The sequence below is a fragment of the Oncorhynchus clarkii genome, chromosome 17, assembly GCF_045791955.1.
Source record: "Oncorhynchus clarkii lewisi isolate Uvic-CL-2024 chromosome 17, UVic_Ocla_1.0, whole genome shotgun sequence".
Lineage (NCBI taxonomy): Eukaryota > Metazoa > Chordata > Actinopteri > Salmoniformes > Salmonidae > Oncorhynchus > Oncorhynchus clarkii.
This window is the reverse complement of record NC_092163.1, coordinates 60,710,513-60,730,811: the sequence shown is the minus strand read 5'-3', so window position 1 is coordinate 60,730,811 and position 20,299 is coordinate 60,710,513. Positions and strand designations below refer to the sequence as shown.

Genomic DNA, 20,299 nt, shown 5'->3' with positions numbered 1-20,299 from the left:
ACGTGTGTGTGTTTGTTTCAGTGCTCCAAAAGCTGTGGCGGAGGGTCCCGGCGTCGTGCAGCCGTGTGTGGGAAGTCCTCTGAGGCAGAAAGTGATGAGAGTAAGTGCAGCCAGAGAGACAAGCTGACCACCGCCCAGAACTGCAATGAGTTCCTGTGTCCCGCGTGGAAGACCGGAGACTGGTCTGAGGTCAGTTCCATGGAGAATGTTTGGACTACGCTTTGCAAATGTTGATTATCATTTGAAATTAATTGAGGAATTTAGAAATTTAGAACCCAGATGGCCTTTTTATGCTACATCTAGTTTGTTGTTAAAGATGTAAAAATTACAGAGCGCCTGTGAAGTGGGTCAAATATCAAATCCAAATGTTGATAGTTAGTGTCCTTGTTATATCTTGTCATGTACAGTGCAGTATGTGGTGCAATAACTAGTTTTATTGCAATAAAGCCTAGTTTTCACATTCTGTCCAAGCAGCTCAAAAGGCTATGTGTCACATTCCGCAAATGTTTTATATTATAAACCGGGTAGTTTGAGTCCTGGATGCTGATTGGCTGAAGGCTGTGGTACAGTATATCAGAGAAAATACCATGGGTATGACGTAAAGTGACTTGTTTACTGTTCTAATTACATTGGTAACCAGTTTATAATAGCAGTAAGGTACCTCTTGCAGTATAAGGCCAATATACCACAGCTAAAGGCTGTACCCAGGCACTCAGCGTTGCATCGTGCTTAATAACAGCCTTTAGCCGTGGTATATTGGCCATATACTACACACCTTGGGCCTTATTGCTTAAATATCCCAAACAAACACATACTGTACACACATAGCTAACCTACTGTACATGTCATAGCTACTGTTAACTGCACACACACTGTTGTCCTCATTTTCTGAGCGTACCCTCCAGAGGCTTTATGCTATGTGTGCCCATGTTTCTCATTGTGCCTGTTGTTGCAGTGCCCGGTGACGTGTGGGAAAGGGTACAAGCACCGGCAGACATGGTGCCAGTTTGCGGAGGACCGACGGGACGACCGCTTCTGTGACTCTGCGTCCAAGCCTGAGTCGGTCCAGACGTGTCAGCAGCAGGACTGTGCCTCGTGGCAGGTCGGACCTTGGGGCCAGGTGAGGCACACCTGTTTGCAAACCGTACAGTGACATGTGTATGAGAGTGGTGACATAGCTTTGTGCCAGGTAATATTATGATGTTTGACAGGTGGGACACACTGTGTTCCAGGCAACATCTGTGGCTTACCCTCTGTTCCTCAAACACTGTAGTGTTATGATTATGTATTTGTGTTTATTATGGACCCCCCTTGGCAGCAGCTACTCTTCCTGGGGTCCAAAACATTAAGGCACTTACATCACACATACAACAAAATATAAAACAGTACATCAATTAACATTACTGCACCATTACATATCTACAATACAAATGGTATAATACCTCCATACAACAATATTACAATACACGTGTGTGTAGAGTGTGTGTGCCTGTGTGTGTGTGTGCGTATGAGTGTGTCTGTACCTGTGTGTGTGTGTGTGTCTCTTCGCAGTCCCCGCTGTTCCATAAGGTGTATTTTTATCTGTTTTTAAATCAGATTCTACTGCTTGCATCAGTTACTTGATGTGGAATAGAGTTCCATATAGTCATGGCTCTATGTAGTACTGTGCACCTCCCATAGTCTGTTCTGGACTTGGGGATTGTGAAGAGATCTCTGGTGGCATGTCTTGTGAACTTATTGTGTTATTCCAAATGTGTCCACCTGTTTAAAATCCAACTGTCATAGAATATGACCAAATGGAACAGCTATTTATACTACTGTATCTATCATAATAAGCCCATTTTGCTTCAGTTTTAGTTATGTGGAATGCTATACTATGCTTTCTCCAGATGTAGAGCATTGACAGAAGAAAAATAATCTAATCCACTCATTTAGTCTATCCCCCATTCACATACCAAAATAAGCACACAAAATCTGCACACAATTGTTATGCTTGCTAAAGCATAATCAGTGTAGATCTCAGAGGATGGAAAACAGCTGCTTTGTAGCAAGCTCTAGTCTAGGAAGGTATTGCAACATTTTGCAAATCTAAAATATGCACTTATAAATCAGCTTGTGTGTGCAAACTGCCTGTAAACCTGAATGTGTGATGGAGATTAGGTGTTCCTATACCATGGAATTGGCCAAAACAGAAAAAAATGGTATAAAACTTCAGTTCCTCACAAGAAAATTACAGCACTTAATAAAGATTGTTTAAAGTTGCTGCCACACAAGTTTGACCTCGTTTCATTGGAGTCAGTGAGGTAGAAAAGAGTGTGGTGTGTCTACCCACTGATTTGGATACAGTGGGAAAAAGCAATGGAAAGTAGATGAATTACTCATGCATTGTGGTCATGAAGGCTGTCATCTGCTGGGACTAGTCTGACCAGGCTCAAAGGGAGTGCACTTTTTCCCCTTCAGTTAGTCATTTTTGGAAGATTTGCTATGTTGGCTTTTTGTTGTCCCTCTGACTTTTTCTCTGTCCCTTTAAAAAAAATGTTTATCTCTCTTCCTTTATATCGCTCTTTTCTCTTGTTCTCTCTTTGGTGAACACAGTGCACTACCTCGTGTGGACCAGGCTACCAGATGCGAGCAGTGAAGTGCGTTGTGGGGTCATATGGGTCTGTCATGGACGACACTGAATGTAACGCGGCCACACGGCCCACTGACACTCAGGTAAGGACACAGTCCACTAAGATCCATCTCAACATCTCTATACGTTCCCAATCTCCTCTGCACAGATCTGGAGAATTAACATGGGATAAGTGAAAGCAGTTTTGTGGATGCTTTGGCTACAGCCCTTGTATACTACTCAGTTTTCAATTGACATTTGTGAGAATATAACTGGTAGTGAGTTCTACATGCAATTTTCTCAGTATTAGACCACCCAGCGCTTGATTTGTCAGACTCAGTAGAACACACAAACACCCTTATCCATTCCTGACACAGTACTTAAATGCTTAGTTGTGAGCTGACCATGTGACTTTCCCCTTCCCCTGCATTTGTAGAATGGTGTTACATTTTATAGTGAGGAAAGGGGGTTTTCCTGTGCAGGCTGCGACACAGGTACAGTCAATGACACACTGTGACCCAGTCCATTATCACCTGGACTCAATGAAGCCTTGTTGTCTAAATGGGGGTAAGTGGGGGGCTGTGCCAGGCCGCTTTTACCCCCAGACGGAGACACAGAGCTGGGATTGTCTCCCTCCAGCCGTCCGCCTCCTTACCAAGCATGAAGGACCAGGAGAAAAGGGCCTTTCCACGGCAGGGGGCGCACAAAAGCTCCTGTCAGGGAGCAGGGGGGTTCTGGGGGTGGGTGATAGAGGGGGAGGGGGAACTGGCTCTAACCCCAGAAACCCAGCCATGGGGCAGGGCTGGTGATGGTGCAAAATATTCCTGGATTATTCTTAGAAACTGTCCTCACCTTGGTTATTATGTAAGTCACACCTACAGTCTGCCAGGGGTATCGTTTGTCTGTCAAGAGTCTTGTACTGTAGTGTAATAGTGTAGTTTCCCACCTTAATGTCGATATGTTAACGGTCTTGTACTGTAGTTTATACCATGGCATTGTTGAATACTCGTTTCCGATTGACTTCAAGGGCATTCTAGAGCGTGCATTATTTCCATATAACACACAGTATATTTGCACGGTAGAATTCAATGACTATGGTTAATTCTTACTGTGTTTGAGCTGCTTTTAAAAGTAAAAGTCAAATAGATTTTTTTTTAGCATTGTTGAATTCGATGTTCATAATAACAAGCTAGGGTGAATAGTTTGGTTAGCTGAACTAGCAAGTCTGTTTGTTTGGTTACCAAGGCAACTACTGTCTCTATCTAGTAAACTTGCTAGCTACTTCAGTGGATGTTGAACTCATAAAAGTGATACTCAACTCGTGGCTCTATGCGTTCTATGGAAAATAATGAACAACATGGAATGTGTGTAGGCTGGTTCTCTCCTCCTTATGTGAACCTATCTGAAAAACCTCTTCAGTAAAACAATTCCTGCTGTGTCGAAAATAACCAACACAAACAATGAACATAAACTCACATTCATACAATTGCTGACTAATCGTCCCACATTTCATGAACCTCTACTTTTATGGACCTCTCCCCATGCATCAGTTTAGTTTATTAGGGCTTGTTTCTTTCTCTCTCCACGCTAATAGTTGGAAGGCAGAATGGTCTGTTTTCCTGGGGCATGGGGTGGGCAGGTCAGGGTGGGGTGTGGAGTGGTGGGCTGGGCTGGGCCATAAACGCAGACTGAGACTCCGGTCCCAGGGAGGCCCCGGCCTTAATTCCCGACTCAGCCGTCAGGCCCAGTGACCCTGAATCAGTCACTTCACCTCCCTGTGATTCCAGTCAGTCATCCGTGAAGTCGGCTCCGAGACCGCCCATCCTAAACTACTGCATGGCTGGAAAAGGGGGACAGAGAAAAGAATGGAGCTTATCTTTACCTGAGGTGACCAACGAGATGGAGAAAACCAAAAAATACACAACAACGACTTAACACTTGCTTCCTACACACCTAACCAACAGACGTGTTACACAACGTACATCAACACACACCCACAGTGTCATAGACAGGCCTTGGCTGCCTTTAGAACCAGAGTACCTTCTCATAATTCATCTCCTTCGTTCTTTCTCTTCTTCTTCTCCCACCACCTTCACAACCATTTACTGCATGTTTTACGGTGTATTTTACAGTGTGAGGCTGTGGAGGTTGTGTTCCCCCTGACTTTCTGCCTGCCTGCCTGACTGGCTGGCTGCCAGGGTCCTGTTTGTTTCCACTCAGAGGACTCAGAGTGTGGAATGTGGAGCCCTCTATGGCCCTGCTAAACCTGAGTTAGGCCCCTCTCTGCTCACCTCAGAATTCTGGGTTCAAAGGTCATGAGAGGGCACTGGGGAATAGAGCAGGGCGGAAGGTGAGAAAGGAGCCCAGTGTTGGCATTGGAGACTGGGACACCACTCCACTGTGACATGTTATGACAGGCGTCAGGTTATTCAGAAGGTTGGCCTCATGTGGAGGGGCTCAACGTTGTGTGTTTCTGGGATCTGTCAGAGTAACACTGTTACTTTTAGTCTGGTGAGTACCCTTCTGTCAGAGTAACACTGTTACTTTTAGTCTGGTGAGTACCCTTCTGTCAGAGTAACACTGTTACTTTTAGTCTGGTGAGTACCCTTCTGTCAGAGTAACACTGTTACTTTTAGTCTGGTGAGTACCCTTCTGTCAGAGCTGTCTAGGTTGTGTCCAGTAAGTACATGAAAGTGTAGTACTGTGTGGTGTGTTTCTGTCAGTGTAATTGGTTTGATGGATGTGTCTGTTTGTCCCTGTAGGATTGTGAACTGGCCCAGTGTCCAGTCAGCCACCCAGTTCCCCCTGGGACCAAAGTCCCCTCACACCTTTCACACAAAACCCAGTGGAGGTTCGGCTCTTGGACACAGGTTGGTTTTATTGGTTGCACTACCACTCGCTGTAGCAATTAAATACTGTGTGTGTGTGTTGCACTGTACTGTACTGATTTCTTCCTTCTTCACCACAGTGTAGCGCCACCTGCGGCAAAGGGACCCGGATGCGCTACGTTAGTTGCCGTGACATCCAGGGTGGGGTTGCAGAGGATTCAGCCTGCTCCCAACTGGTCAAGCCCCCGGCCAGCGACGGGTGCATTGTAGTGCACTGCGGACAGTGGAAGGTCCTAGAATGGACATCAGTAAGTAACTACTGTCTTTCACCATGTTAAATGCATATACTGTGTACACTTAAAATATATTGAATGTATACAATATCCACTTAATATTTGACATTACTAGAGGGTCTTGTGGCTACGGTGTTTTCCTCCATTGCTAAAGTCTTTAACCTTTGTGAACAGTTCTTCTAGAGGGAGATCTGGGAAATCTGAAATCTTGTATTTCTAGCCAGCTCAGTGGCCTATAATATTTGAAGTTTATTTAGCTGTGTTTTGTGCTTTTCAGACCACAATTCATAATGACTTTGTGTGATTGGGTGTTTCTCTGGTCCAAGGGGAGGAGGTGATAAAACAGGCTCAGGGGTGTTTGGAAGGTTGGCAGGGGGATGGAAGAAGGCGTGAGGGGTGGAGGGAGGCGTGAGGGGTGGATGGGAGGCGTGATGGATGGAGGGAGGCGTGAGGGGTGGAGGGAGGCGTGAGGGGTGGAGTGAGGGGTGAAAGGAGGCGTGAGGGGTGAATGGGTGGCGTGAGGGATGGAGGAAGGTGTGAGGGGTGGAGGGAGGCGTGAGGGATGGAGGGAGGCGTGAGGGGTGGAGGGAGGCGTGAGGGGTGGATGGGAGGCGTGAGGGATGGAGGGAGGCGTGAGGGGTGGAGGGAGTCGTAAGGGGTGGATGGGAGGCGTGAGGGGTGGAGGGAGACGTGAGGGATGGAGAGAGGGGTGGAGGGAGGTGTGAGGGGTGGAGACGTGAAGGGTGGAGGGAGGCGTTAGGGATGGAGGGAGGCATGAAGGATGGACTGAGGCGAGAAGGAGGCGTGTTGGAGGCATGAAGGATGGAATGAGGCGTGAGGGAGGCATGAAAGATGGAATGAGATGTGAGGGATGGAGGTAGGTAGGCATGGGGCTGGAGGTAGGCGTGAGGGATGGAAGGAGGCGTGAGGGATGGAAGGAGGCGTGAGGGATGGAAGGGGTGGATAGAGGGAGGCGTAAGGGATGGAGGGGTGGAGGGAGGCGTTAGGGATGGAGGTGTGAGGGATGAAGGGAGGTGTTAGGGATGGAATGAGGCGTGAGGGAGGCGTGAGGAAGGCATGAAGGATGGAATGAGGTGTGAGGGATAGAGGTAAGCATGGGGCTGGAGGGAGGCGTGAGGGATGGAGGGAAGTGTGAGGGATAGAGGGAGGGTTGAGTGACGGGCTGTGGAGAGGGGCTAGGATCCTTGTGGTTTACAGATTTTTCTCATCAGACAGAGATCACTAGTCATACTCCCACCATGCTGCAGCTATGGCCACCATACACACACACACACACACACACACACACACACACACACACACACACACACACACACACACACACACACACACACACACACACACACACACACACACAGATAGACATTCACACACATGTTTTAGTTTATCATAGGTATACTTCAACTGTGAGAGATGGAAATTCAAACAAAAATCCTGAAAATCACATTGTATGATTTTTAAGTAATTAATTTGCATTTTTTTGCATGACATAAGTATTTGATCTCCTACCAACCAGTAAGAATTCTGGCTCAGACCTGTTAGTTTTTCTTTAAGAAGCCCCCCTGTTCTCCACTCATTATCTGTATTAACTGCACCTGTTTGAACTTGTTACCTGTATAAAAGACACCTGTCCATACACTCAATCAAACAGACTCCAACCTCTCCACAATGGCCAAGACCAGAGAGGGTATAAGGACATCAGGGATAAAATTGTAGACCTGCATAAGGCTGGGATGGGCTACAGGACAATAGGCAAGCAGCTTGGTGAGAAGGCAGCAACTGTTGGCCCAATTATTAGAAAATGGAAGGAGTTCAAGATGACCTACAATCATCCTCGGCCTGGGGCTCCATGCAAGATCTCACCTCGTGGGGCATCAATGATCATGAGGAAGGTGAGGGATCAGCCCAGAACTACACGGCAGGACCTGGTCAATGACCTGAAGAGAGCTGGGACCACAGTCTCAAAGAAAACCCTTAGTAACACACTACGCCGTCATGGATTAAAATTCTGCAGCGCACGCAAGGTCCCCCTGCTCAAGCCAGCGCATGTCCAGGCCCGTCTGAAGTTTGCCAATGACCATCTGGATGATCCAGAGGAGGAATGGGAGAAGGTCATGTGGTCTGATGAGACAAAAATATAGCTTTTTGGTCTAAACTCCACTCGCCGTGTTTGGAGGAAGAAGAAGGATGAGTACAACCCCAAGAACACCATCCCAACCGTGAAGCATGGATGTGGAAACATCATTCTTTTGGGATGCTTTTCTGCAAAGGGGACAGGACGACTGCATCATATTGAGGGGAGGATGGATGGGGCCTTGTATCGCGAGATCTTGGCCAACAACCTCCTTCCCTCAGTAAGAGCATTGAAGATGGGTCATGGCTGGGTCTTCCAGCATGACAACGACCCGAAACACACAGCCAGGGCAACTAAGGAGTGGCTCCGTAAGAAGCATCTCAAGGTCCTGGAGTGGCCTAGCCAGTCTCCAGACCTGAACCCAATAGAAAATCTTTGGAGGGAGCTGAAAGTCCGTATTGCCCAGCAACAGCCACGAAACCAGAAGGATCTGGAGAAGGTCTGTATGTAGGAGTGGGCCAAAATCCCTGCTGCAGTGTGTGCAAACCTGGTCAAGAACTACAGGAAATGTATGATCTCTGTAATTGCAAACAAAGGTTTCTGTACCAAATATTAAGTTCTGCTTTTCTGATGTATCAAATACTTATGTCATGCAATAAAATGCAAATTAATTACTTATTTTCTGGATGTACCTATGATAAAAATTACAGACCTCTACATGCTTTGTACTGTAAGTAGGAAAACCTGCAAAATCGGCGGTGTATCAAATACTTGTTCTCCCCACTGTATATACAGCCTGTGACTGGGAGAGTCTTCCTGACTGCTTATTTATGCCAGAGCGACTCAGTGACCTCCAGGCAGACAGGAAGCAGCTCAGCCCAAGGCCACAGCAAACAGAAGTGCAGAGAAAGAGACGGATCTGACTCTGAAAGTTCCCTTTAGACACTCCTGATATGGAATGGAACCGGAAATTATACCTGATGGAGGGGGTGATAACTACAGAATGGCATGGCGGATAGATGGGCCAGTTAGTTCATGAAGTTTAATGACTGTGTTCTAGCGTTATGAGACCCAACTTTTAAAGCAGCCTCAGTGTTGTAGTTTTAGCTTGTACATAGGCATATTAAAAGTTCCACTGATCAGTGCCTGTTAAAAGTTCCACTGATTTGACAAATTGGGTCCCTTAAAGTACTGTAACTACACTTTCTGTTTGTGTCAGCCATGTTTAAAACGACAAGACACTGACCTAAGCTGCCACGGCATTGTTTGTTTGTGTTTGTATGTTGTTTGTCTTACTGTGTGTGTGTGTGTGTGTGTGTGTGTGTGTGTGTGTGTGTGTGTGTGTGTGTGTGTGTGTGTGTGTGTACACAGTGCTCTGTATCCTGCGGGCAGGGGAAGACCACTCGCCAGGTGGTGTGTTTGAATCTCAGTGACCAGATAGTGGATGTGGTGGAGTGTGACCCTGACGACCGTCCAGCCACAGAGCAGGAGTGTGCCATGTCCCAGTGCCCTGCTCTCCGCTCCAGTGATTCTCGACCCTTCCCCTCGCCCAGCGGGGGCGTCCGCAACAACCTACCCACAGCTGCCGATGGGCGCAGCGGAGGACGGACCCAGGCCCACCAATGGAGGACAGGACCCTGGGGAGCGGTGAATTTCTTATTAACCATTTACAATCATCTTGCAATCCTAGGGTCCTTAACATTGAATTAATGCATCCAACCTATATCAGGGGTCGGCAACAGGTGGCCCGATGGATTTTAAAAAGTCTCTTACTGATTTTTTGTGAGTGGATAGAATTTAGTTTTTGGTCAAAAAAGACTAAAATCACCAGGAATATTCTTAAAAATGTGTTTAATTTAGGAAATCTGTTCCTAAGTATTCTAAGAAATTTAAAAAATGACACGATCGTGTCTCAATGTTATCAAGGTATGAAATTATTGTTATTTTAAAATATAATCCCTTTTTGGGCTGAGTTGTGGTCAATTTGCAGTGTATAAATTATTATAATTATGTTCCGGGCCCCTGACCATCTGCTCCAACAAAAATTGTCCCGCGGCTGAATCTAGTTGCCTACCCCTGACTAAGGTCAATGAGTTGTGCTGATGGCTTTGGCGGTTAATAGCCTATTGTACAGCCTACAGCTGTTATTAAAAACGGGGTTATTATAGTTGCACAACAATCTGTGTCCCAAAATAGCTGGAGTTATTTAATGGATTATGGGAAATAGCAAGAGTTATTTTCTTCTTGAGGATATGTGTCTTAATATAGCAGTACATTATCCATCCAGTTTCCCAAAGCACATAGTCTCTGCCGTCAATCGGACCCTTGCCAGAAAGATGTATGTGTGGTTTTGTATACTGTTATTATTGCAGGATCCCCTTGTCTCAGTGAGTTATGAGTGCATAGATGAGCACCATACATTTGCATGGATGTGTTTGAACATGTTTTTGTTATTGTGTCCATACATGCTCATGAATGTATGTGTATTAGTGTTTGAATGTCTACTTGCCTGTCTCTGAGTTAGTGCATACATACCTGTACGTGTGAGAGTGTGTGAACCATTTGTCTCACTCTGTGTTCTCCTCCCTGTGACATCAGTGCTCGAGCACGTGTGCGGGCGGCTTCCAGAGGCGTGTGGTGGTGTGCCAAGATGAGAATGGTTATGCTGCCAACAACTGTGAAGATCGCTCCAAACCCATTGAGCAGCGCTCCTGTGAGTCCGGACCCTGTCCACAGTGGGTCTATGGGAACTGGGGAGAGGTGAGAGAACCCAAGCCCAATCCTACAGCACTGATACACTGAGGGGGTTTAGTCACACTTTGAATGCATCATCTCTTTGTTATGAACCTTGGCGTTATCATAGCGGTTATTATTCTACAATTCCATTCTTCTGAAATTGCTTTGCTAGGCTGTATGTCATCATGTACCTGGAGGTGAGGGGTTAACTTCTTGACGCTACCCATCCCTTTAGCGGGATAATTGTCATCAACAACCGCTGAATTGCAGAGCGCCACATTCAAATGATATTACTAAAAATATTTATATTCATGAAATCACAAGTGTAATATAGCAAAACACAGTTTAGCTCTTTGTTAATCCACCTGTCATGTCAGATTATGAAAATGTGCTTTACAGCGAAAGCAATCCAAGCGTTTGTGTAAATTTATCGATCACTAGACAAAACATTATGAACACCTAGCATCACAGTAGCTTGGTCACGAAAATCTGAAAAGCAATAAAATTCATTGCTTACCTTTGATGATCTTCGGATGTTTTCACTCACGAGACTCCCAGTTACACAATAAATGTTCCTTTTGTTCCATAAAGATTATTTTTATATCCAAAATACCTCTGTTTGTTTGGCGCGTTATGTTCAGATATCCACAGGCTCGAGCGGTCACGACAACGCAGACGAAAATTCTAAATAGTATCCGTAATGTCCACAGAAACATGTCAAATGTTTTTTATAATCAATCCTCAGGTTGTTTTTAAAATATATTAATATATCACCGGCACTGTCTCTTTTTCAGTAGGAGAGGGAGATTCAATGGCTGCCCTACTCTGCTGCGCAAGCAAAAGTCATGCAAACACCTGACGCAATGTTATCTTTCTCGCTCATTTTTCAAAATAAAAGCCTGAAACTATGTCTAAAGACTGTTGACACCTTGAGGAAGCGATAGGAAAATGAATCTGGTTGATATCCCTTTAAATGGAGCGAAGGCAGGCTATGGAACATGGAGCTTTCAAAATAGAAGCCACTTCCTTGTTTGATTTTCCTCAGGTTTCGCCTGCAATATCAGTTATGTTATACTCACAGACAATATTTTGACAGTTTTGGAAACGTTAGTGTGTTTTCTATCCTAATCTGTCAATTATATGCATATTCTAGCATATGGGCCTGAGAAATAGGCCATTTACATTGGGAATGTTATTTTTCCAAACATAAAATAGTGCCCCCTAGCTGAAAGAGGTTAAAGGTCAGAGGTCATAGATAACTGTATTGTGACAATGGAGTGAATCAACTGTCCTGACTCTGTTTGCACACTATTCTTTCACCTGCTCTGTCCTGCAGTGTACCAAGCCGTGTGGTGGAGGAATAAAGACACGGCTGGTGGCGTGTCAGAGGCCCAACGGAGAACGCTTTAACGATCTGAGTTGTGAGATTCTAGAAAAACCGCCCGACCGTGAGCAGTGCAATACTCATGCGTGCCCGTCTAACCCCCATTGGAGCACAGACCCATGGAGCTCGGTACGCTCGTAAATATACACATTTTCTTCCGCCATCTTTTTTAAAAGTCTTCTCATTTCACTACACACAGAGTTTGACAAACAAACAATCAAACTTGAGAGAGCAGGTTGTTTCTGTAGCGCTTACATGCTGGAAACTCTACTTTCCATTTCACTGTTACCCTTCCCTTGGCCTCAGAGACTTGTCATCCTTCTAGAGACAGTTGGGAATTGATTTCTGTTCCACATAAGAGACAGGACACACACACAATACACACAACACACCAAAAAGTACAACATATGAAAAGCTTAATTGACAGTTGTGACCATAAGAACACTTTCTCTGTTATCAGTCTTAGTGTCAAAAATTCAGGATCAGTTTGTATCAGAATCAAAGCTAGTTTGTAAAATATTGATTTCAAAGATAATTTATTACTTAAGAGATTTTCTTCTTTGTTTCCTATGTATATAGAATTGACATCCAACGTTTCTGTTATTGCTCTTTGCATTCGCACACTTAGTCATTCGTTGTTCATATGCAAATATTGATCAATGTTTCTGTATATCAGGAGTTTAAGATGCATTGTTTGTTTTTTGTTTTTTGTTAACACCCAAAGAATGGACATATACTCGAGTGTTGTTGCTATTCATACTCTTGTTTTTGTGGCAAAGAAAATGAGTTTTTATGTACTCTAGAGATGGATACATCATTCTGATGCTAAAGCTTTATTGACCATCATAACTGTAAAAATGTAATTTGTCTTAAAGTGTGTAATATGCAGTTCAAACAATAACAAAGTCCCCCCCCCCCCCCACCCCCCAACTCTGTTTCGGTAAACATCTAAGAGTTGGGGCTGGATAAATGTAACCACTCTTAATTGCATAGACAGAGCTATGGATGCAAGGACTGACCATCCATGACATGACAATTATAGTTTTAACCATGTTTTGAGGTTATACAGGGTTTTGTTTACAATTACATTGTTTACGAACAAAGAAGTAAATAAAGGTTATATTTTGGGTTCTGATGGGATTAGACAGTTAAACTAAGTTCTTTAGTTAACATAAATTATGTTCTTCAAGAATCAATGGCTATATAGAATGACAAAAGTTTTTTTTTTTAAACGGATGTAGCAATCGCAGATTGCCCCTTTAAGGCACATGCAGTTTTTATAGAGAATTTACTAATCATCGTCTGTTTACACCTTATTTTACAGTCCACTATTTACCTGCTATTTATTCAGAAATGTCATTGTAAATGGTAATTACATAATAATGACCTAATGATTACTGTTTAGTAATGTAAGTGCCGGGTAGTTACCAATTATGCTAAATTCTTAAAAGAAACAATAGTGTTTCTCAGTTAAGACTAAATCAACACCAGCTGAAATAGGACTGTAGAATAAAGTGATAACTGTATTATTTGATCAATTATGTGATTCTTCTGGATAATAGTCATTTTACCACAGCTTGAAGTCTGGACCCAGATTCCTTCCTTTTTACTGGCACAGACATAAGAACCCGGCCCAACCAGTAGGTCCAAGGCCCACCGCTCAAAAGGTGCTTGATATGAGTGTATTTATGTCATGTTAGATATGTCTATATATTCGCTTTTGTAAATAGTTTATTTTGGTGCGATCACCAGTGCTCAATACACATGTGAAAATATGCTATGCTCAACCATACCTCACTTGGAACAAACACAACTCAACTAGCCATTAACTTGTACTTACAATGGTGCTTTTGCAAAACAAGGGAGAAATGAGATATAAACATCAAATAATCACTATATATTTTATTTCAAACTTAAGGTCATAAACTGTTTATTGTGACATAGAGAAATGTATGTAAACTGGTGTTTTGAGAAGTTGTATATATTCTTTTTTTTTTGTCATGTTTTTTTTACGAAGAGTTGATTATTGATTATGTCCCTCGAAAATATTGTAATGTTAGGTGAAAATGTGTTGTAGTTTTTAAAAAGGTAAAGATAATGTTTTAAGTGTGTTCGATTTATTCACCACCAAACCTCTGTCTGTTGGAGCTCAACGAGAATGCCCCATGTCCTATCTTTGTGAACACACAGTTAGTGCCTGCGACCACAGGGAGAGTTTATAGTGCTCTATATACCTGGAGCTCATCTTCTGAGCCAGTCGTATGTTTCTACCTCATTCTCTTCTAACATCACTCCCCACCCACCTATTATCTTCTGCCGGAGGGCTGCATCCTCATTCACATTCATCATGATCTAGGGTCTGTGTTTTGTTCTACCTCAATGGCTACGAGTGAAATTGGGGTAGTGAAAGCTGATCTTGGATCTGTGGTAAAGGTGCAACCTCTGCCTGGAGCCCACCCAGTCATTTCTAAGGCTAATTGTAACCTCCTGGTCATTAATGTCTGTGCATACATTGCAGACATCACACCTTATTTTAAGGGTCTGTTAACACAGCTCTCAAGCAGGCAGTGAGTGTATTTATCACTTCACCTTGTTCACTAAAGAAAACTATCATTTCTAACTATCTCTAATATGAGTAATGAAAAGGAACCATAAGGTTTGGGTTGATTATGATGAATCCAAAAAGAGTGTGAGTAACTTTTTACACTACTTGATACAACTCCACATGCACATAAGTCTCATGTCACTGTGAAATTGTCGATCATTTGATTTGTAGAATAAATTGCAAAACACAGTTATACAGTATATGCATGATGATGCATTTACAATGTGTTTGATACCAACAGACTCTAGAAATAAAGCACTCTATGCCTCTCATTCCATATGGCAGTATCAGTTCGGGTTTCAAATACATTTGTGTATATTTATATAATGATCTGTATTTATTTCTACTTCATTATAATGTCATGTCAATATTTAATTTTATATGAACTTGCTGAATTTATGTTAGCTCACAGGGAGGTAACGATTAAAATGAACTAGAGGTGCTCTTAAAAAGTGTATTTCATTTACTGTAAAAGATCATGTTCATGAACTATCACGAACGATTGCTTATGCTCATGAAGTTCCAAAACATCAATTTATATGGATTTTCTTTCAAGTCTATCCTATAGTTTATGTAGCATACAGCTAGGTAGTTTTATTCCATGACTGTCTAAAGTGAAAAATGAAGCTCATATGAGAGAAGATAATAGGTGGAAGCACTCATTGCCATTGAGGGCTTCTGCCATTTTAATGTAGCCAACTGGGTGGGGATTCCTATGGGTTGGGAGTAATCAGCCAATGATCAGAACATTATCTTCTTCAAATTGGTTAGCCTAGTTTGTAAATGGCGTTAAGCTATATGACTGCCATCTAGTAGCCACAATAAATTCACGACACACAAGCTTTGGTTCAAGAATCCAGCACTGCAGGTGGTGGTAAATTACCAATATTAGCTTAAACACGTTTTTCAAATATCAAAAGCAGAAGAACATGGACTACTTTAAATGGAGATGCAGATGCCATAATGGCACAGATAAAATGTTGCGAACTCTATACATCTGTATGGAGAAGAGAGGCAAAACATCTGCGCTCTTGAGCTCATCTTAGTTACAGGAGGACTAGTGTCTAGGGAAAAAACTGATAAACGTACACTCCGGGACACTGGTTTCTAAAAATAGTTTCATTAAATGAGATAATTGCCATGAGGAAACACTAATAGTGAAGCAAACACATTCACTTACACTACCACAGGCAAGCTTGTAGTCCTGTTAAAAATCTAATCTACAAGTCTGTGCTTTAATTAAGACGATTTCCTTCAGACTTTACACTAATTATACTAGGAACGTGGACGTGATCATTATAATTAACCAAATTACCTACTATGGATAAAATAGGAAATTATCTCTACAGAGAGCATTACTCGAGCTCACTAACTGGTGTTTGGAAAGGGGTGTTTTCAGTGAATGAAAATCTTGTCTTATGAGGTCAGGGCCCCAGTGACCTATTTGAGCAATCATGATTTTTCTGTCGGCCAAAGTTCAAAGCCTTTTGTACCAAGGGAAATCTTTATTCTCTGTGACACTGACAAGATGGATCCCCCACTTACTGCGCTTATTCACTCCTCATGCCTGACATGTTTTTTTTGTGTGCCTGGCAACACGTGCTCTACAACTACGTTGCCCCCTCATCCGCCCCTCGCCAGTCCCCCCTCGCCCAATGTGGGTTGATGACATTGTTCTGATGGTGGGGGGCTGGTGACAGTGACTCAAATGAAAGCCCGTCAGAAAGACAAGGGTCACATTTGATCTGGGATGAGCCCCTTCGCTGTACAGCTAATCAGTATGGATGGACTTCTGGGAAAGGGCTGTGATCCGAGGAAAAAAAGCCGGGAAAGCCCTGTTGTCTGTGGGGGCCCGGAAGGCCCAGTCGCCTTTGATTCCGGGACGGAATGCAGACTTTGGAATGTGGTTTATTTTAGGCACAACTTGCTGTCTGTCCAGGGCATTGTTATATTTGACACTGTAAATAAAAGCATCTGATTTGAATGGTACAATCGAATTGTGTCTGACTGCATGATAGTTGAAAATAGTGTGATAGTTGAAAATTGTGTTGTAGATTAAAGGTAGTTTTGTGATGATTACACTTTTCATTGATATCAATATATACATTTCACTCAGAGCATGCTAAAATATAAGCCCATTTATACCTGGTTGCCATAATACACCCTTTGTCCTGATCTTGTCCAGATTCTGATTGTGCCCACATTTTTAAACAGGTGTAGATGATTGAAAGATGCATTGTGATCTGATTGTGATCCGCTCTTCCTGACCATCTCTAAAGGTTGTCAGGCACACATTGTGTCTGGAAATCTTACAAGTGTAGACGCATCTGGACAGTGAAACCATTTAAATCATTATCCTGTTCTCTAAAATCATTGACGTGTGGAACTACTGACTTAAGGCTTCAATATGTGTCTTAAAAAAATATATATCTGTCAATTAATCTGTCAAATAAGTTGCATAGGGAGAGACCAGAAACTCTGGTCACAATGCAGAAACGGTGGACAGATAAGACACATTTTAATACCATGCATACATGCATTTCTGAAGATGTGGGCACAATAAGAAAGTGGACAAGATCAAGACATACTTGGTAGTGACAGGTATAAACAAGGCTATAGTGTCTAGTTTATGTAGTGGTTGTTGGGTAAATTTCTGCATGAATCACATTAACTAACTGCATGTAATAAAGGTGTCCAGTTGACACCCATATCGTTTGTGGATATAGAGAATTGGTGGGTGATTTACTTGTGTTCACTACCTGGTGCTTAGTGACAGTGCTGTAATGATTGAAATCCAAGGTAATAGCAAGTTATTGGAGCAGAGTAAAATATCCGGAAAGCTCAGTTAAAGAGTATATAAAACCTTGAGGAATTATCTGATATTTGAAAAGCTGCACAGTCTGACTACCTGCCCTTTGTTGTAAATGACTTTTATTAAATGATTTAAGCTTTTGTATAATACTATTTCTCCTAAATGGCCCTCCAGTACCATGATCCTAGCCTGTGTGTCTGCTCTCTGTGTCTACCTAAATCCTAATTCCAAACACCACTGTAATGCCTGCTCGTAGGCCAGTGGGTAAAACAATATTATCTAAGTTGGAACGTTACCTAAAACACCATATATGGGCAATAAGAGCACCTTAAAAGTAGAAGTGGCCTGCATGCTCTTAGAGTCCTCATGCAGACTGATGGCTGGCCTCAAGTGGTACTTATAAAAGAGGGCTAACTGTAACTGGTAACAGAACCACGCAATGCTGGGCCCAATAACAGCCTCTTACAGATTTATGCATGTGAGGAACATCTGGAGACTAAGGCCTAGATTAAATCAGATCGAGCGTTAACCAACGTTGGCCGACATCCGCATAGCAGATGTTTTGGCGGTGTTGGAGGTGTAACTGTGGTATGAGCTGACATATCGGTGAGCGGCTTTTCTTGTGTGCAAAAAAACACCCTTCCTTATTATCCCTTCCGTGTTAGAAGCTCAAAACGGAGCTAGAAAGTGTAGGCTCTATCAATGTTAGAAATAATTACTTTCAAATGTCAAACCATTGATGATAGGCTAATGCATGTTTTCATGTTAATTTGGATGTGGGGGATTTATGCCTATCAGTCAAATTCAAGTGTTTGAACAATCTGATTGAAATTAGCCTTAAGCCAAAACACCAAAATGTAATAGGGGGCTCCTCATAGAAAGACATGTATACATTATATTACAGTACATACATTAAAATGGTCTCCCTTATGTTTATTGAAATTCATTAGAACAAACATTTTTCAAATGTATAGCGGTACAGAGAGTAACCACACATTGTTGGTGTTTTGCATAATTTTTTATTTGATCATGTCATTCTCCATCTCTTAAAGATGCAATATGCTACAATTCTGATAGTTTGCCTCATTTCAGTTTATGTGATAAAACAATCAAAGTGTAGAGAATCATTGTACCATCTAAACCGCTGTGAAATATCTTTTCAATAACCAAAAATATTGTATTTTCAGCTGTTTGATCCTGGTGTACCAAACTAGAATAAATCTACTACTTTTTAGACTTGCTTTCAAAGAGAATGGCAGATCTATACCTCAAATTTCTATGTGAATTGGTGGTCCCAAAATATTACATATTGCAGCTTTAAATTAAATGATTTTTAGTAACTTTAGATTTGTCATTCCTTTTCATTTTGTGTTTTTATTTTCATTTGTTAATATAAAATGAAATGCCAATAATAGTGTATAATGCATATAAAACAAATCCATTCACAAAGTGCTCACTTCTACAGTAATTTCCGGTGGGAAGTAACTTCCAGTTGTTGTCCTCTGGGCCCTGGGGACATTTAGCCCCGCCCTCCCTCTCCTAAATGAGGTGAAAGGTTGTCGTGGGTTCCTGTCCGGCGCGGTCCCTCACTGAGCAGTGCAGTGCGCCATGCTGGGATACTTACTTGTTCAACCGAGAGCCTGTCGCATCCTATCTGTACTTGCAACTCTACACTGCTCATGGGGCATTTAAGCCCTGAACAGCGCCTGACAGGCAGTCCTGTCTCCCAGGCTGTGTGCCACCCCCAAGACCAAAGCCAGTCGCATGCAAGGAACAAAGAGCAATGAAGCCACATTCAAACAGAGCCAGAAAGCTGAAGCCTAGAGGATAAAAGGTAATATAGCTTGTATCTTTCAAAATTAAGACAACTGGCGCCGGAAGTGGCAGCAGTTTACGGGCGCCTAACCAATTGTGCTATTATGTGGGTTTTTTTTCTCATTATTTGTAACTTATTTTGTACATAATGTTTCTGCCACCATATCGTAGGGAAAAAAAGAGCTTCTGGATCTCAGGAAAGCGATCACTCACCTTGAATTAGACAGAGTTTTTCTTCAACAAGCAGGACGCACAGGATATACTTCGAACACCCGACAAGGCCAACATCCCCATCATTGGCAAGAGAAAGAGACGCAGGTACAGAGGACACAGAGCGGGGTGCCTCGTAAGGATCCACAGACGGCGAGTGGGAAATCAGCCGTTACCGTCAATATTACTTGCCAACATGAAATCATTGGACAATAAATTAGACAAGGTACGATCATGAATATCCTACCAACGGGACATCCTGAACTGCAACATCTTGTGTTTCACGAAATCGTGGCTGAATGATGACATAGATATTCAACTAGCGGGATATACGCTGCACCGGCAAGATAGAACAGCACACTCCGGTAAGACGGGGGGGGGGGGGGGGGGGGGTCTGTGCATTTTTGTAAACAACAGCTGGTGCATGAATTCTAAGGAAGTCTTATTTTGCTCGCCTGAAGTGGAGTATCTTATGATAAACTGTAGACCACACTACTTGCCAAGAGAGTTTTCATCCATACTTTTCGTGGCTGTTTATTTACCATCACAGACGGATGCTGGCAAGCAACACTGAGGCATGCATGAGAGCATCAGCTGTTCCGGACAACTGTGTGATCACGCTCTCCGTAGCCGTGAGCAAGACCTTTAAACAGGTCAACATTCACAAGGCCATGGGGCCAGACGGATTACCAGGACGTGTGCTCCGAGCATGTGCTGACCAACTGGCTGGTGCCTTCACTGACATTTTCATGTCCCTGATTGAGTCTGTAATACTAACATGTTTCAAGCAGACCACCATAGTCCCTGTGCCCAAGAACACTAAGGCAACCTGCCTAAATGACTATAGACCCGTAGCACTCAGGTCCGTAGCCATGAAGTGCTTTGAAAGGCTGGTAATGGCTCACATTAA

At 43.0% G+C, this 20,299-nt stretch overlaps 1 protein-coding gene across 1 annotated transcript in view; it reads left to right on the top strand.

Moving 5' to 3' along the window:
- Positions 1-12,460, top strand: part of LOC139371214 (A disintegrin and metalloproteinase with thrombospondin motifs 9-like) — a 40,890-nt gene extending 28,430 nt beyond the window's left edge. The window contains exons 21-28 of the mRNA XM_071111405.1: positions 22-189; positions 956-1,120; positions 2,596-2,715; positions 5,374-5,481; positions 5,580-5,747; positions 9,199-9,474; positions 10,426-10,587; positions 11,900-12,460. Coding sequence (XP_070967506.1) covers positions 22-189; positions 956-1,120; positions 2,596-2,715; positions 5,374-5,481; positions 5,580-5,747; positions 9,199-9,474; positions 10,426-10,587; positions 11,900-12,088 — 1,356 coding nt within the window. The 3' untranslated portion in view covers positions 12,089-12,460. The remainder of the gene's footprint in view (positions 1-21; positions 190-955; positions 1,121-2,595; positions 2,716-5,373; positions 5,482-5,579; positions 5,748-9,198; positions 9,475-10,425; positions 10,588-11,899) is intronic.
- Positions 12,461-20,299: the final 7,839 nt, after the last annotated feature.